At 53.6% G+C, this 24,506-nt stretch overlaps 1 protein-coding gene across 1 annotated transcript in view; it reads right to left on the bottom strand.

Annotated features, from left to right (window-relative positions):
* Positions 1 to 2,701: 2,701 nt before the first annotated feature.
* Positions 2,702 to 24,506, bottom strand: part of IGDCC4 (immunoglobulin superfamily DCC subclass member 4) — a 37,955-nt gene continuing 16,150 nt past the window's right edge. The window contains exons 4-20 of the mRNA XM_070623251.1: positions 23,574 to 23,710; positions 22,083 to 22,223; positions 19,142 to 19,297; positions 17,915 to 18,328; positions 17,218 to 17,382; positions 16,541 to 16,678; positions 15,477 to 15,647; positions 14,228 to 14,464; positions 13,988 to 14,089; positions 11,862 to 12,045; positions 11,100 to 11,227; positions 9,352 to 9,522; positions 9,003 to 9,140; positions 8,117 to 8,222; positions 7,421 to 7,649; positions 6,471 to 6,632; positions 2,702 to 5,906 (exon numbers count right to left, since the gene is read on the bottom strand). Of these exons, the coding sequence (XP_070479352.1) occupies positions 5,496 to 5,906; positions 6,471 to 6,632; positions 7,421 to 7,649; positions 8,117 to 8,222; positions 9,003 to 9,140; positions 9,352 to 9,522; positions 11,100 to 11,227; positions 11,862 to 12,045; positions 13,988 to 14,089; positions 14,228 to 14,464; positions 15,477 to 15,647; positions 16,541 to 16,678; positions 17,218 to 17,382; positions 17,915 to 18,328; positions 19,142 to 19,297; positions 22,083 to 22,223; positions 23,574 to 23,710 (3,190 nt within the window). The 3' untranslated portion in view covers positions 2,702 to 5,495. The remainder of the gene's footprint in view (positions 5,907 to 6,470; positions 6,633 to 7,420; positions 7,650 to 8,116; positions 8,223 to 9,002; positions 9,141 to 9,351; positions 9,523 to 11,099; positions 11,228 to 11,861; positions 12,046 to 13,987; positions 14,090 to 14,227; positions 14,465 to 15,476; positions 15,648 to 16,540; positions 16,679 to 17,217; positions 17,383 to 17,914; positions 18,329 to 19,141; positions 19,298 to 22,082; positions 22,224 to 23,573; positions 23,711 to 24,506) is intronic.

Raw genomic sequence — 24,506 nt, 5'->3', positions numbered from 1 at the left:
GGGCTGGGGCCACATGCCTGCCTAGGAGCGCCCGGGGCGCAGGGGGAGCGCCGCTTGCGCCATCTTGCACCCCTCCCCGGCGATCTGTCAGCCTCGCCAGGGGTGCGCGCTCCGCACTCGCACTCGCACTGCCCGCGCCCGCCCCGCCCTCCTCCCTCCGCCCGCCGCCCCCTTCCCTCCCCTCCCGGTCCCCTCCCCCAGCCCCCTCTCCCCGGAGGCCCGGTCTGGGGAACAAAAGAGCCGGCGAGCGCTTTAAGCGGCCGGACATTCCCGGCTGCGCAGCGGACGCGCCCCCTGCGCTTTGAACTGCGGCTGGAGCGGCCGGCGCCGTCCCGGGCTGCAGCCCCGTCCCCCCTCCCCGCGGGCCGGCCCGGGTCTTCAGGGCTGGGGGAGCGGAGACCCAGCGGACTTTGGAGTGGGTCGGGGCTGTAGAGAAACACGCTAAGCTGCGGGATGTGCTCTGACCCACTCTTTCTGCTACGCCTTCCTCTACAGTGTCCAAGTCTATATTTTCGAGATAATTCCCTAAAAGCTGCACAAAGTTGTTAAAGATTCGGTTTTCCATGGGTTTCTGGTTCTTCCATCCAAAGGCTAGGACGTTTAGCTGCAAGGCCGGCCTCTCTAGACTGAAGAGTTCTGGCACTTGGGTGGACGGGAGGTAAGAGGGCCCGGGGAGAGCAGACCGACAGGGCAATGAGAAGGTTCAGGTATCCCGGGTTCCGACCCCGGGTCCGCCTGCGGTCCAGCCCAGCCAACAGCCGGGCAAGTCACTCTCTGAGCTCATCTGCAAGGTAAAGGTAATCATTTCTTCCACCCCTAGAGACCCTTAAAGACACAGGTCCTGACCAATGACCTGGTAACTGGAAAAGCACATTGAAAGTTAAAATTCCCAGTAACATTTCTATGCCACAGAGGAGACTTTCAATGTTTCATGTCACAATATAAGGAGACAACATAGGTCCCAGGTAAGAAGGTTATAGAAGATAGGCCTGCCTCTTTGGAGGTACATATCCACGCTAGTCCTCGAAAATCTTGAATGTGGGCCACTCACTATTGAATAATCTTCTTATGAGTCCAGCATGTTGGGCTAGTCCATCAAAATAACCCAGCATCTACTAAGTCCAGGAGTAGGAGATTTGAAGGTGGTAGTCTCTGCCTTGCTCAGCTATTTGCTCCTCTGGTGTTGGACTGGAATGGCAGAGGAGTAACTAAGTCTCTCTTTTGATACCAATTCTGGAATCTTGGGATTAGGACTGTTAACCACACATAAAACTAACTTTGGTTCAGATGAGTAAAGAAGTGCGGTCCTCCAGAAACGGGGTAAGTTTACTAATAATGGGGTGTGTGCTGCCCAGGGACTCCTTTCTCTGTAGTAGCAATTGGAAGATGAGTTTGTGAGGCAGGACATGAGGCATATGAATGAGCGGAAGGAGGCAGTGGAGAAATTCACGGCCAGGGACCCCGTCATACCAAAGCCCTAAACTGATTTCCTTGTGAGGAAGGGCAGGAACGGGCTCTACTGGCCATAGGAAAGGGAGGGAAGGGGGCCCCTCCCAGGGGCCCACAGTCCTGTAACTCCCTCCTGCAGGGCTTGAATTCTCAACAACCCCTTCTTGGCTTGTCCTAGATCGGGAGAGGTCAAATTGGTGTCCTGAGTTGCTGTCATTTTAAATTCATTTTGACAAGTGTTTAATTCGTCTTTATCACAACCCTTGGTCTGAGAGTGATATGCAAATAATGGCTATTCTGCTGCGTGTAAAATTCGCAGTATCTCTCCCTATGATCTGTCAATTAACTCGGGTCTGGCCCACCAGCCACTTGGGGGGTGGTCCTGGGCAGGGCAGCCTCTGGTTCTTGGTTCCCTCCAGTAGAAAATCATGCATGGTCCAGGCTCTGTAAACATCTTAGCAGAACAGCTGCCAATTGTGATCCTGAGATGTGTGTGGGGTGTGAGTGTGGAGTTTTGTGTGTGACTGTGTGCCCATGTTTGAGTTAATGGACACAAGGGTGTTTGTGAAGGTGAGGGTTCACATGTGGGTCTCTGAGCCTGTAGGCACAGTGCCATATGTGTGAATGTGCAGCCATGCACAGTTTGGGACCAGAGTTATACAGAAGAATAGTTGTTGAGCCCAAATCTCTGGAGTTGTTCATTCAATCCTCCCTTGCACCCAAGAAAGTTCAAAGAATGTATGCCCAGGGGCCGGCCCCGTGGCCAAGTGATTAAGTTCTTGTGCTCTGCTTCAGCAGCCCAGAGTTCACCAGTCTGGATCCTGGCCACGGACCTACACACCGCTCATCAAGCCATGCTGTGGCAGCATCCCACATAGAAGAACTAGAATGACTTGCAACTAGGATACACAACTATGTACTGGAGCTTTGGGGAGAAAAAAAAAAGAGGAAGATTGACAACAGATGTTAGCTCAGGGCCAATCTTCCTCACAAAACAAACAAACAAAAAATATGCCCAGATGGAAAGAGACCCCAGAGAGCCTAAAAGAGTACCATCAAAGAAATCATCTTTCCTAGGTTTAAGTCTTTTTCCTAAGTGCCTGTTGGGGGAGGAAGATGGTTCAGTTCTTTCCCATGACCACTTGCTCTCTACCCTCAAAACCCAACATTTCCCATCCTGGTAGGAAATACATTCTCTAGGGCAGAAAGGCTGAGGAAATTCTAGTCATGGGTTCCAAAAGAGAATTCCACATTTTTGGAAAATAGTTTATTAAGCCATTATAGGGACAGATACATGATCAATGCCTTGGCCTGACACTAAAGAATATCATATTTGTAAGGAGAGAAAAAATGCTGGAACAAATAATTAAATAATATAGCATAAACTAAATACAGACAAATAAATGAGCAGGTACTGATTACACTTGTCATGCATCAAGAAAAAGAAGGTTTTTAAACGAGACTCAAAAAATATAAGGCATCGATGGTAGGTGACAAAGGGATTAATACCCTGTAAAAGGCCAATAGACTGTTTTCTAATAAAAATACTGCTACAAAGACACAAACCTAACACTTCCAAATTACCCAGAGCCCAAATCATATATAATGCTAGTGAGTAATGGCCACTTTCTTATCAACTGTGAGTTATAGGCAGATACCAGATTTATTACTTATTTGCTTTTGAGAAACAATTTTCCACCCAACCTAATGGGTTATAAATTGTCTCATTTGCAGCTATTTAATTTAAACCAGAACCTCAGTGCCTGTTAAACAAGAACATGAAAAATGACTATGTGGTGTAATGCTAAGAGCCTACTATTAAAACAGCCATTTAATTCAGGGCAGTTTTTTTCCTTTAGAAAAAAAATCAAACCAGAAAAATAAAACGAGGCTTTTGACCTTCAGAGCAATGATGAAACATATACAGTGGTGTTAGCCACAGCAACGCTGAATGCTACAGAAGAGTACAAGTGACAGTTCAGTCCTTAACGAGATACAAAACCAACATTAATAATCCTTAGTGTTATCACAGGCTGGTTGAGGGAGGGGGAGGGGAGAAGATGTAGGTGCGGATGTCAGATGTGAGTGACACCCGAGTGTAATAAACACAAATGCTGCAAGGGTCTGAGGAAGCTGCAACTCTGCTGAGAGACAGTTCACCATTAAAGAAAAAGAGAGAGAGAGAGAGAGAGAGACTGGTTATTTCTAATTTGGCCCAGAAGCCAGAGTTAACCCTTGATGTGCCGATCAGTTAAAAAGATGGCACTTAGGAGAAAAGATCCCACATTCTATGCTCCTATGAGAGGCGGAGGGGCAAAATCAAATAAATGACATTGTTTTCTCTACACAGAAAATAGTCGTCAAGCTTGTCCCTGTGTGGTGGGTCAACAGAAAATGACTTCAGGATTGAATTTAAAGAAAAAACAAAATGAAATGAGCCAATGACCCTTGTCCTGTGCAAAGACCTCCCTTCCAGCACCTAGAGAATGAGATTCTCTTCATCCCTACCCCATCAGCTCATGTTCAAGGAGCACAGAGTGGGAAGCGGCCAGAATGTGGCACCCCTAATCCCCAATCCCCTTCTCCCCCATAAGCTTCAGCTGGGAAGGAAGGTCCCAAACCCCCGCCATCCAGCAGACCTGCCGGCCTGCACAGAAGGGAGGGAGTAATTTTATCCTGAGCCTCTGGGTCACGTTCCCCTTTCACTGTCTCAAAAATCCCCTTGTGTGACGTGGATTCATCACCTCCTAGGAGAACCCTCCTATCTCAATCCCAGAGAGAAAGATGCAAGGGAAGCTGGACGGTCTTCTCCAAATCTGCACTGGGGATGGGCAGTCTGCTGGGGAGGGGGCAGAGGAGGCACAGAGAGAGGAGGGAGCAGGAGGATAATGGTGAAGTGAACGGTGGACATGGGAGCCACGCAGCTGCCTCCTAGAAGCAGACATGAGGTAGTCGTGTTGTGAGGGAAGGATGCAGAGACTGAACGCAGGCAGGAGAACCATGTGGCAGTGTGGGAGAGGCAGCAGAGACCGGGAACAGCGGAGAGGACAGGAAAGAGCATCAGGGAGGAGGAGAGGGGCTCTAGAATTGGGAGAACAAGTGGACTGGGAGACAAACCACTAGTGTAGTGAAGGGGAGGGCAGGAGGGGAGAGCAAGAGAAAACAGACTTTCAAAACCAGGCACTTCCCAAATTACAAAATGCAAGGCAGAGTTGCTTTGAGGGGAGCCAGAATCACCCTCACAATCTGAGCAATGGGCACATGGGAGATGGGAGATGATGCATCCAAAATGTTAGGCATTCAGGGGCCAGCCCGGTAGTGTAGTGGTTAAGTTCCCGCACTCTGCTTTGGCAGCCCGGGGTTTGCGGGTTTGGATCCCCAGTGCGGACCTGCATACTGCTCATCAAGCCATGATGTGGTGGCATCCCACATACAAAATAGAGGAGGACTGGCACAGATGTTAGCTCAACAACAATCTTCCTCAAGCAAAAAGAGGGAGATTAGCAATAGATGTTAGCTCAGGGCCAATCTTTCTCACCAAAAAAGAAAAAAAAATTTAGGCATTCAGAGTCTACTTGCACTCAGCCCAGCCAAACAGGAAAGTGAGCTGGGGCTGTCTTTGTAGACAGGGCATTGGAGACACTCTCAGAGTGTGTAATAAAAGGCTGGATGATGGAGGTGGGGGGCCCACAGGGCTAGGGGCTGACCTCTCTGGGGTACTGTCCTGACCTGGAGGATCAATTAGGCCTTAGTGACCACTGCCTGGACTAAGGTTTTCCAGCTCACCAACCAGCACACACACATGTGCTTCACACATGTGTACATCACATATAGCTGTGCCTCACATGTCTCTCATATATCACGTGTCACAGAATATGAGGGGAGTGAATAATCCATTTCTTCCTCTCCCCCAGCCAGAGCACCCTAGGAGGCTCCAAATGGCTTGATGTTCAGCATCTGCAGGTACACACGTGTACACGCATGGCCACATGTGTCACGTCCCATGATCCATACCAGCCTGCTCCAAACTGTACCCTCTGGGGGAGCTAAGCAGAGGGGAGTGGGGCTCTGGGCAGGCCTGGGCTGGCTCCTAGAGGGCAGGGGGTGGCCTTTGGCTGGCAGCTGTTCCCAGGGGCCTCCTCCAGAGCCTCACTGGGCTGGAGGTCCGGGTAGGTGCAAGAAACATTGGCTGCCTCTGGCAGGCAGGTAAGTCTGTCCGGCCCAGTGGTTGTCTGCCCACACCCTCCCAGCTCCCTGTCCAGCCAGTCTGCCCCTTGCCCTAGATCCACAACACTCGAAGTGAGGTCAGGAGCCTCCGAAGGCAGGGGATCCTCGGGTTCCAGGTCTCGGAGCTGGAGGTGAAGGTTCCCCTTGGATGCACTAAAGTCAGAGTGGACAATGACTTCAGCCTCCACCTGGTTCCTGCAGGCTGGGGGAGGCTTCTTCCTCCCGTTGCCCTGGTCAGAGCAGAGAACACAAAGACAAGGTGACCATCACTGAGAGTGATCATCAGAAGAATGACCTATATACCGGGGGTGGAGAGATTGAGCCCCCGGCCCCAGAGTGTATATTACATGGGAGTTGTTGGTAAAGGAAGCACAGTGACTGTCCTACAAGAGATGATGATCAGACCCATGGGAAGGCAGGGAGAAGCGGAATACTACCCACTTGCCCTTGCCCAGGAGTTCCAGAAACACCAGATACAGTCAGGGCCTCAGTAAAGAGGAGGAAGGGCTGAACGCACTCGGGCGGGGCCACCCTCAGGTCCATGGTATTCTGCTGTGACTCGCTTAGATCTAGGTAGAGGAGGGTCTGTCCCCAACCCAGGTGAAACAGGGATGCCTGCAAACTGGCCTGCCTTTCCCCACTCACCATTAGAGGGTCCAGGGGTCTCCCGGCTAGACTTCTATCCCCAGGGAAGTTACCATCAGGGGTCTCTACTCCTGTGGTGAGTAGGGAACTCACTACTTGCTGTGGACAAGCATGGGGACCCTTTTCTCCTTTCCTCCCAGGACACTGACCTTTATGGCATCATACACCAGAGCCTGCAGCAACAGCGTCTGCCCAGTTCCAGCAGGGGGCAGCAGGGCCCGGGTCAGGGAGGGCATGGGGCCTGCCTGGGGCAGCTCACAGCCTGCCCAGGAACCTGCCCAGCTCGGCCCACCTGGCTGAGCCCAGGAGATCTGCACAGGGGAAAGAAGCAGCAGCTCTGAGACGTTGGCTGGGAGAAGGAAGCATGAGAGAGGGCAGTGGGTGGAGCCCCTCCACAGACTCTCAGCCCCGTTGCTTTCTCTCTCTCCAAGGCTGTGGGGAGGAGCACAGAATGAGCTGAGAGTTTGGGGGTGAATCTGAGGATGGAGAAGTCTTCCTGCAGAAAAGCCTAATACCAGATGCTCTGGAAATGCCCAGAGGCTTCCAAGCCAGGTAGGATCTCTGTCACCACAGAGGCAAGGAAAGAGCGAGGAAGGACTCAGGGGTTCGAGCAGGCTGGCCAGAAAAGGGCGGGATGGGTCACTACTGCCAGCATGGGGGGGCCTGACCTACGTGGGCCCACCTTATCCGGGTCCCGGTCCCACTTGGCCACAGCCAAGCTGACCAGCCTCTTTTCTCTGTGTCGGGGAGGGCTGGGTCTCAGCAGTCTCCTGGGGTCCCAGGATGAGGAGGGATCTGGGTGTTCTGGCCACCCTGAGTCACCTGCAAACAGCCCATCGGGGGCCCTCCCCTCCTTCCGTGAGAACCAGGCTGATCTATTCTGCCAGAGATGGAGGCCCATCTGCTTCCCTGCCCTGCCAAAGCTTTCATGGAGGAGGGGGAGAGTGCCTTTTCTTCTGCAGCTGGCCTAGGGAAGGCGGGGGAGGGGAGAGGGGTTACTCTCACTGGGTCACACTTTGTCCTCTTGCGCCCCCTGGTGTCCCATTTGGGAATGAGCCTCAATGTGGGGCTGCTTGACCTACCCAAGCTCCAAGCTCACCTTTCTCTTGGAGTGACCCCGGCAGTCTGAAACGCCACCACCCATAAGGCTGTGCACTTCAGCTCTGTCCTCGATGTCTGAGGGCGGTGGGGACCAGTCTTGGGGACGAGGGTGTACAAGGGACTCCAGTTCATGGGCAGCTGGGGGACTAGGGGGGCCAAGGTGGGCTCGGGAGTACAGCGTGGGGTTCCCAGTGGTGGCCGTGGAGGACAGGCCAGGGAGGGCCTCCCTGGAAGGGAAGATGGGGGACAGGCACAGGGGTCAAAGAGTGAGGGATGGAGGCAGGACTGGGATCCAGGCCAGCCTATGTCCCTGGGCAGGTTCCCGCTCACCCCTGGGCCTCAGTTTCCTGGTGTGTGCAATGAGTGAGAAACTCTGTTCAAAACAACCACGACTGCAGATGGCACCCTTCCTCCCTTGGCTCTAGACATCTGGAGATTCGGGGGCCCTCTTTCCAAGATGCTGGCAGCTACAGAGGAAGCAGCAGAAAGGCAGCTCTGCCTCTGCCCGCCCTCCCTGAGAGGGGAGGTCGAGGGCTCCCCTAAGCCCACCCCCAATCCCTTCATCCCAGAGTCCTAACTTTAATGGGGCTTCTGGGGGTGCCTAGGGCAAGTCATGGCCACTTTCCTTGCTCTCTCATCTCTGCAGCCCTTCTGGAAATCTCTCCTCTGCGGTCACACTGGCTCCTTTGCCCACCTGTGGGGGCTGCGGCGCAGACCAGCACACATGCAAGCCAGGAGGCAAAGGAGGCCGAGGCAGACACCCACGATGATGCCAGTGACTGAGTGCACGTCCAAGGAGTCTGGGGAGGGAGGGAGAGAGAGGGGACAGAACAGGTCAAGGACAGGAGAAGGCCCAGGGTTCATAGATCAAGACTTCTTGTGGCTTCCTCAGGAGACCACTGGCCTGAGTCTCATCCTTTGAACACTTGAAATCTTCTGATGCAAGGAGAGGAGGGACCCACAGCCTCACAGGGACCACCACTACCTCTCTCTCCAACTGTCCTCTCCACTGGACATCTGGAAGTTGTGGTCCCTCCCCCTCAACCTGGCCTTTCAGTGAAACACATGTGTTGCCTGCCCACCAGGGCTGGTTTCACAAGTGTGCAACAAGTGTGGTCACACGGGGCCCATGCTTAGAAGGGCTCTGTGCTTGTTTTAACGCTCTGTGGTCACCATCTTGAAATTCTTCCTAATCTTTTAATAAGGGGCCTCGCATTTTCATTTCACACTAGGCCATGCAAATCACGTCATCGTTGGTCTGGTTGTGCAGCTCCACCTCATAAATCTCGTCACCTCTCCCAGCCAATCCTCCAATCAAAGCAATCCCCCAAAGCAAAAAGCCAGCATCCCATAAATTTGACCTCTTAACCGAACCACCACTGAACCACACCCATTTCCCCTTCATTTGTCCTCTCCCCACCAAACCAGAAGGGCAGCTGGCCAAAACAGTGAAATGTAGTCATGCCCAGCGGCACAGCCTTGGAAGAGATGACTTTAAGGTTAGAAGTCAACCCCAGGGGCCTCTGGGGACCTCGGGCTGCCCCAGGATGGCCCCCACTCCTCCCTTCCTGCCCTTGTACCTGAGAGCTTCTCTTGGAGGGTGATCACATCCTGCAGGCCAGAGAAGGGCCCTGGCCCCACCTCTGTGCGTGCCCCCATCTTGAAGAAGTACCTAGTGTCACTCTCGAGCCCGTGTACTTCAGCACTGAAGATGTTCCCTGAGGGGTGAGGAGGCAGGGAGAGCAGGGTTGGTGGATGGGGTGGGGTGGGATGCAAGGATAGTCTGGGAAGTAGGACTGAGAAAGTCTGCTCCTCCTAAGGACAAATCTTAGCATCACTCTCACTACTAACTCAGCCACTGGAGAGGGTGGGAAGGCGGGAGAGGGTAGGTAAGCTCTTGCTCAGATGCCCTGGGGTGGGAGCTCTCACCCTCCGTGGTGAGCAGGGTCCACTGGTGCTCAGGCTGCGTGTGGTTGGTGCTGTACAGGATCAGATACTCCACGATCTCGCCGTTGGGCTCCGTGGGAGGGCACCAGTGCAGCCGCACGGTGGACGGCGTCAGAGGGCTCAGGCGCAGGTCAGATGGGGGTGTCGACGGCCCTGGGGTGCAGGGGAGGAGATGGGGAGAGGCAGGGTCACTGAGAGCCCAGCTCTGGGGCAGCTGGGGGACAGGCATGAGGACATGGCCTCCCTTCTTCCTCCTTCACTGGAGCAAACCACAAAGCAAAATGAGGTCTGATCCCTAAATGGGGGATTTCTGGAACACAGTTGGGAAAGAGGGCTTCATCCCCATCCCTCCCCTTCTGGAAACTCCTCTCCACTCCTTGGAGCAGAGCTTCTTACTTCCACACCCAAACGCCTCCCGGGGTTGAGGAGATTGTCTGGTGTTCTGGGGACCTGGGGGCAGAGCTCAAAATTTTTAGGAAGGCTTACAGTTTATTTTATACTCTCCTACTAAGTTTGCCATCTATTCCACGGTAAAGCTTAATACAAAAATAGTGTTTAAACATATTTATCATTTAAGGTGCCCATCTCTCCTTCCACCCCAAACCTTCAAGTCAACTTGGCCAATGCCCTGAGCAGCCTTTGCCTGTGTCTGCCCCCAGCACAGGGCCTACAGGGTCACAGGAACCCCAGTGTGAGAAGGACCATCTTAGAAGACTTTGTTTTGTTTTTAGAGAAGCAGCTGAATCTGAGGCGGGGCAGGGGGAGCAAATGAGGAAGGGAGAGAAGGAGGGACACGTGGCGGCTGGTGAGTTGAGAAGGGACAGAGATTTGGGGGCTCAGGTCTTCAAGGCCCAACAGAGGGGGGGATGGGGACCCAGGGCTCTAAGGTGGAACAGAGCCACAGCACCACAGGCTGCCAGAACCCTCTCTGACACTCAGTGACTCTCCGCTTCTCAGGCTCCAGTGTCCCCACCTGCAAAAGGAGAAAACATCCCCCCTCTGCAGTATGGTTGGTTGTGCTGGGGATGCAGTGTCACGAAGTCTCTTTTGAGAAAAGAGCAGGTCTCCCTCAACTCCATATGCAGCTTAAGACCATCATGACTGAGGTCATGGGTGGGTGGGAAATAATTTGTAAGCAGTTTTTTAAAAAGCAAATTCGTGAGAGTGGAGGGCCTCCACACCCCACCCACACACATGTTCCTATTTCAGATCCTGGGACAAAGGTCTTCTGTCGATGGGATGATCTTAGGGCCGGCAGGACCGAGGAGCCTCTGCTGTAAGAATAAAAGTTCATTTGCCTTGGAATGCCATTTCTAGAGGGTTCCAGAGTCACAGACTTGCCGAGAGAATGGTGCCATCCTCTCTTTTTACAGATGAGGACACGGAGGCCCTGGGTGGGGAAGGGACCTTCCCACGTCTCCCTGTGTGTCAGGGGCAGGATGGCGATCTGAATGCAGAATCCAGGATGCCTGTCTCCCTGACCTGGCCCCTCTTCACCAGCTCAGAGAGGTCTTGGCACAGCCTTTAAAAGAAGCTGCTCCTCTAAATCATATGTTATTACGTTTATGAGTAAATGGTTAAGACCAGCACAGGACTGGCCTATGTAAATGCAAAGGGAATGACAGACACTTGTGGGGTTCTGAGGGAGGTTTTAGAAAAGAGGGCTGCTGGGGCAAGAAGGAGTTGGGTAAAAGATGGGTTGGTGGCCAGAGGGCTGAGGGGCCACTCACGGTCAGGCAGGGTGGAGCGCTCTACCACGGAGCCAAAAGGCCCATCCATGTCCACGCCGTGGGACTGTATGGCAAACTCGTATTTGGTGAATGGCTTCAGCCCGCCAATGAGGATGTCTTCTCCAGAGCTGCCGAGGCAAGAAATGTGACTAGTGCTCTGAAGCACACCCTCCTAGCTGGGCAGGCCCCTCCAAATCTACTCCCCTACCCCTAGCCACAGCCTCAGGTTCTGCCCTGGGAAGGGAATCTGTTCCCTGCATGGGGGCCACTAACACCATCCAGAGGACCCACAGAGGGGTCTGGATGTACATTGCTCCCAGGGTATCGTGTCCAATCTCCAAGCCAGGTCTCCTCCTCTAGGAAACCTTCCTGGATTAATCCAAGCCATTCTCCACCCAAGGAACCATCTCTGATATACCTTTTCCTTGACTTCCTGTCTCCCCATCCAACTGGGGGCCCTGTCAGGACAACAGCTGGGCTGTCTCCTCCCCATTATATTTGGAGCCCTCTGAGGTTGCACAAGTAGGTCAGTCTGTCCTGCATCACGTTCCCCAGGGTTGAGTACAAGGCTCTGTTGTGAGTCAATGGTATGGGATGGAGTCCCCTTTTCCATCTGTCACAACAGGTCATCAGACCCCAATCTAACAGGTGAGCCATGAAACGTTCCTGAACCCCCAGGGTCCCTCTCCTCCTCCTCATCTGCTGCCTTCTTCCCCCTTTTCTGCTCTTCCTCCCCCTCACAGCGTTAGCCCCTCTCCCCACCTGGTGTAATAGGTGACCAGAGAGGCATTCCTGAGCCCCCAGGGGCTGAAGCGCACAGTGTAGTTGACAATCTTGACTGTTGTGAAGTCTGGCTTTTTCCACCGAAGCCAAATGGACGTGGAGCTGTTTGATTCCGCGTGGACGTGGGCAGGAGGCAGCGGCGGCCCCCTCTGGATGGGCAGGTCTGGAAGGTGAAAACTAGAGTGTGGGAAGGGAGGGAGGGTGCTCATCCCTAAATATGTATAGTGGTTTACAGTGCCCAGGCACTTCCTTTTACCCTCTCTCTTTTGATCTTGAGCTGGGTAGCATCATGCTTACTTTACAAATGAGGAAACTGAGGCTCCCAAGAATTTAAGTGATTTTTGCCAAGGTCATACATGTAGCAGACTGCGGAACACTAGTATGTAAGAATATAATAAAAAGAGGCAGCAAATCAGGGCAATTAAGAGCACAGATTCCGGGGCCAGGCTGCCTTGGTTCAAATTCCAGCTCTGCTACTTACTAGCTGTGTGACCATGGAGAAGACACTTAACCTCTCTTTGCCTCCATTCCCTATTCTGTCAGTGGGGCTGATAATAGTGCCTATCGCATAGAGTTGTTAGGAGAATTAAATTAGTTAACATTTGTAAAGTATATAAAAAAGTGTCCGGCATATTGTTGTGGATTGACTGTGTGTGTCCCCCCAAGATCATATGTTGAAATTTGAACATATGGTGGAGCCCTCATGAATGGGATGAGTGCCTGGTTTTGTCCATTCAGGCTGCTATGACAAAGTACCATACACAGGGTGGCTTATAAACAAAAAATTTATTTCTCACAGTTCTGGAGGCTGAAGGCTGAGATCAGGGTGCCAGCACAGTCAAGTTCTGGCGAGGGCCCTCCTCCGAGTTGCAGACTGCCCATTTCTCAATGTATGGTCAAGCGGCGGAGAGCAGAGAGACAGCAAGCTCTCTCAATCCTATAAGGGCACTAATCCCATTAATGAGGGCTACACCCTCATGACCTCATCTAATCCTAATGACCTCCTAAGACATCACATTGGAGGGTAGGGTTTCAACATATGAATTTCAGGGGGACACACACTTTCAGTCCATACCAGTGCCCTTAAAGAAGAGACCCCAGAGAGCGCTCCAGCCCTCCTTCTGCCATTTGGGGACACAGTGAGAAGATGGCCTATGGTCTATGAACCAGGAAGGGGCTCTCACCAGACACTAACTCTGGGGGCACTGTGATCTTGGGTTTCCCAGCCTCCAGAACTGTGAGAAATGAATGTTGGCTGTTTAAGCCCCCGAGTCTATGGTATTTTTGTTACAGCCGCCTGAACTGAGACATATATAGTAAGTACTATAGGATGATAAGTGTTTATTACAGAAACATTAAATAAAATAAACTCCGCGAGAACAGGTACCTCATTTGTGTTTTCATCACTAAATTCCCAGAACAGAGCTGGCATGTAGTAGACATTCAGTAAAAGATTTGCTGGAGGAACAAACTAGAGTTAAAACCCAGGTTCCTTGGCTCCTAGTTGAGTGCTCCTTCCACTAAACCACATGACTGAAAATCAGCCTGGAAAGTTAGGAGTGAGGAAGTGTCATGATGGGCAACTGAGGCATCCAGCACAGGGCCAGGAGGCAACAGATTGCAGTGGGAAGACTTCTGCTGGCAGCCAGGAGGCCTGGTTCTGGTCTAGGCTCCGTGTGACCTTGGACGAGTCTGGTTACCTCTCAGCCTCAGTTTCCTGGTGGGCCACATAGGGATACTCTCCCGGCCTAGAGGGGAGGGATAATCTGATAGACAGTGTGATACAGGTGGATGTGTTTTAGAAATTGTTTAAAGGTTAAACTTGGGGTCAGGAGTCACTGATCAACCATGAGGTTTCTCTCTGTCCAGTGCTTTCAAATTAGCACTGCTCACGCACAACGAAAATACAGTAGCAGGCCTAAAGACAGTGCACAAACTGGAGCTTCTTTCTATGACAGAGGCTGTCTGGAGCTAGAAGAGGACCCCTGAGCCTAGGAGAATGGGTTTGGGGGTGGCTGAGGCTACCAGATGGCCTGACCATCAGGGCCGACTCAGAGGAAAGGGAAAGGAAGCCACACATAGACCCCTCGACTGAGCCCCCTCACCTGGCGTGGGAGCCTTCTCCGTTTTGCCCTTCCACACTGCTGCATAGCCGTCCTCATGTTTGTTGAATGCCACAAGCTTCACCTCGTACAGCTGGCCAGGGACTAGGGAAGGTCATGGGAGTCACTCACTGGCTAGAGGGATCTCTGAGGTCACTCTCTCATCCCCAGAGAGAATTCTAGCTCCAACTCCCACGTCCAGCTTGTCCAGTCCCCCAACGAAGCTCCCCCAGCCCACCTCACCTAGCTGGGTCAGCTCATACTGCTTCACCTTCTTCTTGAGCCGGACAGGCCCCACATCCCAAGCCTGGTCTCCACGGCCCCCTGGGGGGCTCTCACCATTGGCCTCTTCCTCGGCCCCCACCTCCCGCCAGTACAGTTTGTAGCCAGAGATCTGGGCGGGGTGAGGGGGTGGCTGCCACGACACGACCAGGGACTCCATCCTTGCCCGTACCTTCAACTCTGCAGGGGCAAAAGGGACTGGGGACAGAAGAGCGGGATGGGAAGAAGAAAGAGAATGGGGACCATGGAGGAAGAGGCCAGGGATGGGAGAGGGGGAAGAGGCGAGAGGAAGCAAAAAGCAGGAAGATGGCATTGAGTGAGAACCTTGCCAGCCTTCTCCCAGTGCATCACCCCTCAGCCACCATCCTAAGTGCCAGGCCTGGGTGGGGCCTAGAGGTGAACTCACTAGTCTACAAGCCCAGAGTGCTGAGAATGTAGGGATGTCTCCTGGGCATTTGCAAAGAGGTTAGCAAGGAGCACTGTGGGGCGGGGCTGACAGTACCTGGCACAGGGGAGGGGCCTATGATTCTCCTGAAGGAATGGATGCATGGATACTGGCAGGCAAGGGGGTAACAGGGGATGCTGAGGCCAGGAAGGAGGGATGGAACCATTGGAGTGAGGAGCCCTTCTTGGAGCTCAAGAGTGAAGAGGGCTTACTCTCTGTCAGTTCTGAGCACTTTGTACGTGTATTTTAACTTTATTCTCAGAACCCTAACAAATAACGAAAATACTATTACCTCTATTTTATACACAAGAATACCGAGGCTCAGAGAAGTTAGATAACTTGCCCAAAGTCACAGAGATAGTATGTGCACCAGGTTCTGTCTGCATTTAATCACTCTGCTACTGGGCCTCTCAACAAAACCAACAACAATCATAACTATGGAGGCAGCTACCATTTAACAAGTTCTTATTATGTACTAAACATCTTGTTTATAACGCCTCAGTAATCCTCACGCCAACGCCTCGCAGTAATGAAGACTTAGAGGAGTGAATGGTTTGTCCAAGCTCACATAGTGGCAGAAGGGTGAGCCCAGGTGCATCTGCAAGGCCACCCCTTCACCTCTACACCCCTCGTCCCTCACCTGTCAAGCAGGGGGAGCCGTGGAAGGACTCTGATGGAGGACGTGGTTGGGTCTGGGTTCCAAGAGCACACATACACCCACACAGTCATGTATACCGCCCTGTCCTGTCCCCTCCAACCCCGTACCGTGGCTCTGGTTGTGCATACTGGGCGTTCTGTGTTGCATCCACTGGGAGGGGGCCCCATAGCCAGCCCCTGTGCCAGCCGAAATCCGCACTCGATACACCTTGTTGGGCTGAAGCGAGTCCAGTGTAAGCTGTGTCTCATTCCCTGGCACCTCGGTGGAGAAAATCTGATCTGCTGGGACAGAAAAGACTGGCTGCTGGATGGCCACCTGAGGACCACGACCCTTAAACTCCCCTACACCAAATCTTCCACCTCAGATCCTGATTCCTCAGTGCCCATCAGAGCCTGAGGCCCTCTCAGCACTGACCCCTCGGTGTCTGGACAGACTCCATGGCTCCTGGGGTGACTCCTGGGCCTCCAACCCTGGCTGACACAGGCCATCAGCCTCGTCTCAGAGTGGGGAGAATCATGGCATGCTCTCCCCACTTCCCCATAAGCTGTCCGTGACCACCCCCACATACACCAGGGCGCAGGCACAAGGCGTTGGCTATGGAGACATGAGGCACCACCCACCTTCCAGAGCCCTTCCTCACCCTTCCCTCCCTCCTCACCCTCACCCTGGCCCCCAGGCCACTTGCCTTCTAACCCTTTATCCCTCTTAGACACCCTTCCCTAGATTACCAACACCTGCCCTAACATGCCTTCCCCAGTGCGCCATTTTCCCCAGTCCTACAAGCACAGCCTCTACCTCCCTATCCCTCATCTGCTTTTGAGCTGGAAGCCACCCCAGGGATGGCACAGGCTCACTGCCTCATTTCACAGATAAGGACACTGAGGAAGGGACTCACTGTGGAAGGATCACACACCGTGGCTGCAGAGGAGGTGGGGCTATCGCCCAGGCCTCCCTCTGTCTTGAGCTGGCCCTCTTCACCTTCCCTTTTCATCCCTGCCACCCCTCCCCCTAGTCCACACTCTCTTTTCAGGTTCACCTCTCCCTGCTCCACTGGGCTGCCTAATTTCCTCAGACTCCCCACCCCACTCTGCTCAGGACCCCAGCTGCTCTGACCCACCCTTCATATGGACAGTTCCCCAGCAGGTGGAGCCCACACCCTGCCCCCACTCACCTTCCCTTCCCAAACTGTACTCTATCTTGTACTTCACCACCTGCCCATTGCTCAGGCTGGGAGGCAGGGGCAGCCACGCCACCCTGATGTCCGAGGGGTTGGGGCTGGACAGGGAGAGCTGGGGTGCTGCGCTGGGGACTGAGACAGAAGAACATCAGCGTGAGCTCTGCTCCACCGACGTGGAAGGTGAGGCCCAGGAGCGGTCAGAGACTTGCCCAGGTCACACGGCAAGTCAGAAGTAGGCCCAGGATCTGAGGGAGGAAAGGGAGCCTCTCAGGGGAGCCCCAAGCTGGAGATGATGAGGGGACATCCCTCCTACCCTGAAAAAGGTTTGGGGCACAATCTTCCACATCCAGTGGGTTAATGTCACTGGCCCCTGCCTGACTGGATGGTACAGTTTTTGGAGAGAAGGGCCATAAGATTTAGGGAATCATGAGACCTGGGCTCAAGTCCCTGCTGTACTACTGACCTTGGGCAAGTCACTCTCATTTTCTGGGCCTCAGTTTTCCCAACTGTAAGTTGGGGAGAAGAACCCTTGTCCACTCCCTTATTGGGCACAAAAGATGACACAAGGCAGGTAAAAGTGCCTTAGCTTACGCTGGTAGAGAGAAGTGTGCAACCACCCCCAGGGAATTCTCTGGGTCCCAAGGTGCCCATTGCAGGTTCAGAGGCCTTACCATCATCCGGCGTGTGGACCAGCGCCGGGGTGGAGGTGCGGCTGGCCCCCAACTGGGAGTAGGCCACCACGTAGAACTCATAATCAGTGTTGGGTTCCAGGTCCCGAACCTGGAGCTCTGTGGTGTCATTGTTCACTGCAAACTGGTATTCCACGTTGTCCATGCCTGGGGCAGTGACACAGGGGACAAAGAGACTGTCACAGGGCCACCCCCAGGGGGTAACTAGCTAGAGGCTGACCAGGGAGCCCTCATATTGTTCTAGTCTCTGGAATAGTCTATTTATAGCTAAATCATCCCAGATCATCTGAGTTGGAGAGTATAAACTCTCTTGGCTTCTAGCCCCACTGTATTAATTCCTCCATTGGTTAGGAAGTTCTTTTTAGCGTCTAAGTGAAGTGACTCCTGCTGCAGTTATGAGCTGGCTTCAGGAATGCCCAGGCATCTTCCCTGGGAGGAGAAGCACCCTCTCTCTCCTCTCATAACCAACTACCGGCTGAGAGGGAAATGTGCCACACTCCACCCCTCTCACCAGTCCTAACCCCCATCTACGCGGGTCTCTCCTGAGGACTCCCACCTCATCCCATCTTAACCCCAAAGGTACCCACCAGGCAAACTTTCAGTCATCCAACATGTAGCCCCCTCACGGCGCCCCCACGTGGGCCTTTGCTGGGACATCTCGAGCCCCCAGCAGACGTACCCCGTGCCTTCTGGTAGTGCAGGGAGAAGCCGATGATCTGCTCGCTGTGCAGCTCTGGCCGCTCCCAGGCCACCAGCACCGCGGAGCTGCTCAGCGGCGTGGCCGTGACCCGGGTGGGGGCGCTGGGCAGCCCCTCGCGCACCACCACGGCCAGCGGTGCTGCGGCGCACGCCGTGCCCGCGCCATTCTCGGCCACGCACTGGTAGTAGCCGGCGTCCTGCAGGCCAATCTGCGTGATGACCAGGCTGCCGCCGCCGCCCTGCACCTTGACGCGCCCGTTGGGCCGCAGCGGCGCCCCGTCGTGCAGCCAGCGCAGCACGGGCCGCGGCTCTCCGGACGCGCGGCACACGAAGCGCGCCGTGCTGGCCCGCGTCCGCGACAGCGCCTCGGGCGCCTGCGAGATGGCAGGGGCCGCTGGGGGCGGGGAGGGGGACGCTGACCGCGCGCCCCCGCCCCCAGGGGCCCTCCCCCGCCCCTAAACGCCCTGACGCCCTGACGGACTCCCGCATCCCCTCCCCTCACTCTACTCTCTCCCTGACTCACCCCTCCCCCCAAACAGTGCGGCGGAGCTCCACCTCTTCTCCCGCAGTCACCCCAGTCCCACACTGACATTCTCTTCCTCTCCCCAGTGGTCCCCAGGCCTTCTCGGCCTTCCCCAAATACCCTCGCTCTTCCTGGATCTAACCCCAGTCCCCCATTGACCACCTCCTCTTCCCCTACCCTCCAGTGTCTCCCACACCTATCAGACTGAGCCCCCTCCACAGTTATGGCAGCCCTGAGCACCCCTGCCCCCAGTTTTCTTAGAACCACCCAGGCCACTCCACTATCTCCCCCAAGACCCTCAGTCTCACCCTTCCCTCCCTTACCTAGGTCCCCCCAGACCACCCCCTACCCCTCAATCCCCCGAGCCAAGTCCTAGTCATCCCTCTTTTCTCTCTAATTCAACTCTCCCCACCCCGTCCGCCAAACTTTCTGCCACTTCTCCTCAATTACATAGTCTCTCCCCTCCAGTGCGCCCCCCCAATGTAGGACTCCTCCCCACGAGCTCGACCCCCCAGCGCTATCCTTTTTACATCCTCCAGGATCACCCCCTCAATTTCCTCTAACACACTGCCCACTTCCCCTCTCCCTGTTCTTCCCTTAGCTCCAGCTAACTCGCTCCGATCAGGTCGCCCCAACACCCACTCCTGGGGCCTCCGCCCCGCCTCTCCCGTCACCCCGCCTCACCCAGCACGCGGAGCTCCGCGGCGGCGGTGGCGAAGTCGCGCGTGCGGGGCTTGTTGGCGCGGCAGACATAGACGCCAGAGTGCCGGGGCTGCGCGCTGGCGATTAGTAGGTTGGTACGGCCCAGGACGATGACATCCGTGGAGATGGGCTTCCCGTCTGGGGAAGGAGAGGGAGAGCGCTGGAGGGGGTCACTGAGGACGCCCCTCCTTCCACTCTCCCGACCCAGGGGCCCCTCTACACCCGGGTTAAGACAACACAACAGTCCCTGGTTCTGTCAGTTCCTCCACGTGCTAGACCAGTGACTCTCTCTGAGCCCACCTGCCTCTGTCTGTAAAATGGGGAGATAGTCCCTAGCTGGAAGGGCTGCTATGAGGGTGGAACGAACAAGGTTTGTGAGAACGCCTGGCACAATGCAGGCACATATAGGTGCTCAGTCCACTAGCCAGTTATTACCATTACCATTATTATTAACTTCATTTCTCTCAAGAAGGACACACTCCTCTCGTATGGTCTTAGCCCAGTACCATGATGACGATATGGCTGGTGAGGTCTGACCAGAACCAAAACTTTGAATATGTGCTGAGACATGTTATCTTGATGTGAAATGAAAACCATTTTAAAAGCCCTTGCCTTATGGATGTGAACAGAAAACCCAGAGAAGAAATGCAAATGACTAAGAAACACACAAGGAGAGCGTTCAACTTCACGTAATCAAAGAAATGAATATCAAATCACAGATGTTAATTTTTCACCTATCAAATTGGGCATGTTTTTAAAAATAGTAAGTTGCAATGCTGGAGAAAGGGTACATGTTGATAGGACTATACAGGGGCCCCACCTAGACCTCGAAGCCAGGGAGTCCACTTGTGGTCACCTGTCCTGTGGAGATGTGAACAGGGCCAATCACCGGAATGCTAACTGTAATAGTGGACAACTGGGATGGACTTGAAAATTCAACAGTAGGAACTGGCAGATTACATTCAAATGAGGGAATATCATATAGTCATTAAAATTATCGTCTGAAAAAGTTTTAAAGATGGGGAAATGCTTACGATATACTGTTGAATGAAAATAGAACTTGGAACTGTAAACAGAGCATGCTCTCAATTTTGGGGAAAAATGTACATGTGCATTAAAAAATCTGGAAGAAAATACACTCATATGTTAACAATTTTAATCTCTGAGTGGTGGGATGTTTTCTGTTCTTGCTTTTCCCTAGTTTTCTACCATGAACACGTACAACTTTTGCAATCAGAAAACAAAGCAAAGCAAAAAGCCATGCCCTTTCCCTGTCTTAGTGGAGTAAGTTCTTACAAAAAGAACAGTGCCCGGGGGCAGGAATTAAGTTCTTTCCCAGCCTTTCTCTTTCCAGTCTCTGCCCAGGAGTGCTATTAGCCGAGTTTCTCCAAGTAAGTTGCTGGAACCACAGGTGTCAGGATCCTCTGGGACAGCAATTCTGAAATCCTCACTGTGCACACGAATCACAGAATTGCAGGGGACCTTGTTAAGATGCAGAGGCCTAGGGCAGGCCCTGGATTCTGCATTTCTATCTAGGTCCAGGAGGTAGGTCCAAAGACCACACTTTCAGTAGCAAGGACCTAGGGCATTTGTTAAGCATTAAGATTCCTGGGGCGTAACTCTCTAGGTGTGAAGGGAGGGAGTCTTCAGGTTAAACAGTCTCCCGGGGTCATTCTGATACAGGGTCAGGATTTGAGAAATATTGACTAAAACTACCAGGCAACACCACAGGCTTACCTCAATAACAGGAGGGGCCTGCTGGCCCCAGGATCCCCCTAACTGGGCAAGTGTCACAAGTCCAATGAGGTCGTGCAGGTCAGGGAGGCGCAAAGATACCAGCACTGTTCTATCTCATCAGCTTGGCGGGGGGTGCATGGTTGTTTGGTTTATTATTTTCCTTTAAACTCTATGTATTCATTATATACTCTTGAATATAAGATATAAACTTACAAAAAAGGAGGCAGTGTAGGGTAATAGACTGAGCCAGGGTAAAGAGAGCTGAGTTTGAGACTGACTTCTGCTATCAACTTGGGACAAGTCACTCCTTATAGATAAATGGAAACAAAAACAATCCTTGCTTTTCTTCCATACAGGACTGTAGGGAGTGATGCACTGGAAAGAGAACAGGCTCCAAAGTTCGGGTCCTGGCTTTCCACCTGCCTCCCTGAGCCGCAGTTTCCTCATCTGCCCACTGGGAATAATAGTTTTGGCCTCTACCCTCCTCAAAGGGCTCTTGGTAGCTCCAGCAGGAGAATGGCTGTGAGTGCTCAGGAGACTGCAAGGTGACATTCAGCCCAGTGCTCTCGTTACCCTTATAGCATCTCCTGTAATGCAGTCCCACTTGGCACTTATCACTTGCTCCTGATACCATCAAGCCTGTCTTCATGGGTGTGTGTTTGGTCTCCCTCAGCCAGACTGTGAGTTCCAAGGGCAGAGTCCCTGGCTCTCTCATCTGGGTATTTTATTCACTGTGTCCAGCAGGAAGCCAGCCACACAAGGGCAGCAGCACCCGGGGTGGACCAAGAGGTGGCTTTGTACTTAGACCGCAGTGGGGTCCTAGTTCTCCTTGACTCACTGGCTGTGTGGCACCTTTCCAGCTCTCATACACTCACTTGCAACACAGTTGTGAGGAATGGAAATAAGTAAGGTGGAGAACCTAGCCCAGTGACCACCCTAAGAAGGTCTCAACGACAATTTCGTGAGTGGCAGACTCAAAGTGTCTCATAAAGGAAACGTGCTACTCAGATTGATGATTAAGTTTGTCCAGGTTCTCCCTCCCACACTCAGCCATGGGAGAGGAGTTCCCGCCATACCAAAGGTCGGTGACCATGGAGTGGTCACGCTTATAGCTCCCTGACCTGGGGACATGTGAGATGCCACACCCCTCCTTTCCCATGCCCTCTGGTCCCCTCCTTCCACTTACCCTGTCGGACCCAGGACACGAAAGGGGTGGGGTCAGCCGAGGCCACACATTCCATCACCACACTCTGGCCAGACACCACGGTGGTGTTCTCGGGGGCTGCCACAATGACCACGTCCTGTCCCCTGGTGGATGCCAGGGACTCTGGAGAGAGAGCAGGCCAGCAGGCAGCCTTATCATTAGGCATCTTCACATGCAGTACACAGTCACCTGGTGAGGCAGGTGGGGCAGGGAGCGGCCAGGGTTCCACCTGATACGTGGAGTAAGCAGCCGCATGGTTCAGCAGAGCTGACTGGAACTCAGAGCTCTTTCTCTTGGATCAGGAGAGGAAAAACCTGGCCTCGGACACACCACCCCCCGTCTTCCCTGCCAAATCAAACCCACCCGCCAGACAGAGGACCGTCAGGGTCATGGGTAGTCTTGGAGTCTGGACTTGGAGTCAACAGTCATAGTTTCTAGTTCTGGCACTGCCATTAATGTGCTGTGTGACCTTAGGTAAATCCCTTCTCCAAAGGGCTTCAGGTTCCTGTGTGGAATAGGCACGGGGCGGGCTCCAGTTTCTGCCAGCTTGGCAGCTCCCTGAGCACAGATTTCCTGCGACATTCTCAGTGTGACCCTGGCCCCCTGGGTCAGCATGGTGAATACCTGATCTGTCCAGCAGGTGGAGGCAGAGACCCTGAGCACAGAAGGGAGAGCAGCTCAGGAGCTAAGTTAAGCCTCAGAGGACGGAGGGTGGGAGGGAAGGGTGGGGAGAGGAGGACAGGGATGGGAAGAGATGTTCAGAGGGGCAGGGGTGGGGGGAGATGCCATGGCAAAGGGAGGCAAGTGAGAGGCGCATGGGGGAGGCCTGAAGTAAGATCTGTTGGGCACCTGCTAGGTGCCAGGCACTTTCCACTCTTAATCTCAGCTATTCGCACGACCTCCCTGTGCTGGACATTTGATAATGAGCCCAGGGTCACACAGATGGTGAGTAGATAAGCCAGGATTCAGACCAGGCCTTTCCGACCCCAAAGCCTGTGCCCTTCCTTCTGCATCTCACTGGGGCAGGAGCCTCTGAGAGAAATGGAGAGGACAGGAGCACCAGACCTCAGGGAGCCAGATTCCCTGTGCACAGCAAGCAGCAAGGGGCGAAGCACAGCCCTCAGGGCACACAGAGGGGTGGGAACCAGGGCTTCAGGGCACTGATACCCTCCTCAGATGCCTCACCTCCCCACCCTTGTCCCCAGTCCTGGATGCTGATCCAACCCAAGGGAACACACAGCCTCCGCAGGAAGGGAACCTGACCGGGAGGGAGTCTTGGTTTCCAGCCCCGGCTCCTTCTCTGACTTGCTAGGTGGCACTGCCTTCCTTGGGCTTCATCGCCTCACTTCTCTGATGGGACTAATACCCTGTCACCTATTTGAAGGCAGGGCTTGGACCTCCTGAGGCCCTCCAAGCTCTGAGGTGGCAGACTCCAGAAACCTCCAGGTGTTCCCACCCAGCCAGACTCCTTACCTCTCCCGGCCACGCTGAGTAAGGCCTCCTGGCTGAAGCGCCGGCGGGCTGAGTTGGTGGCTACACAGCGGTAGGAGCCTGCGTCACTCTCCTGAACGTCCAGGATCTGGAGGACCCCGTTGGGAAGAGTAATGAGCCTTGGGAAAGGGGAGAGGGCACCTGTGAGGTGGGCAGGAGCTCCTCAGGGAGGGTGTCGTGCCCAAGCTGGCCCGCTCCAGCCTGAAATACCTACAGCATCTCACTTTCAAGCTTCACTCACTGTTTTAAAAATGCAAATTAAAACCATAAGATACCATTTTCACCTATCCCACTGGCAAAGGTGAAAAGGTTTAATAACACCCTATGTGGATGAGGGGACGGGGGCAAGGCACTCCTGTCTTGTCGGTGGCCCTGCCAATCAATACACCCTCTTTCAAGGGCAAGCTGGTGACATCTTAAAATCAAACCTGCCCGTGTCTTTTCACCCAGCAATGCCACTTGGAGAACTCTACCCCACAGATATTCTCATGCATGTACACAAATGTATGCTTAACGATGTTCACTCCAGCACTGACTGTAATAGCAAAAGGCTGGAAACAATCCCAGTCCATCTGCAGGCAAGAACTAGCTAACTCGGCGTGGCTACGTGCATACGATGGAATGCTAGGCAGCTGTTAAAAAGGAGGCAGCTCCATGTGTGCTGATGTAGGACAATCTCCAAAATGTGTACAGTGCAGAACAGTGTGTGGGGGGGACATGCACACTTTTATGCTTGCACTGAATGTCCCTGGTAATGGTGGTTGTCTCTGGGGAGGGGACCTGGGATCCTGGGAGCTGACAGTGGGAGAAGGCTTGCTTTTTATTAGACAGGCTTCTACACAGTTTGAATTTGTTCACCCCTGCCCGTATCACTTCCTCTGCCCCATGATGAAATCCATTTTATTCACACTATCT

The sequence above is a fragment of the Equus przewalskii genome, chromosome 1 (genome assembly GCF_037783145.1).
Source record: "Equus przewalskii isolate Varuska chromosome 1, EquPr2, whole genome shotgun sequence".
NCBI classification, from domain to species: Eukaryota; Metazoa; Chordata; class Mammalia; order Perissodactyla; family Equidae; genus Equus; species Equus przewalskii.
This window is presented reverse-complemented; position numbering and strand designations above follow the sequence as displayed.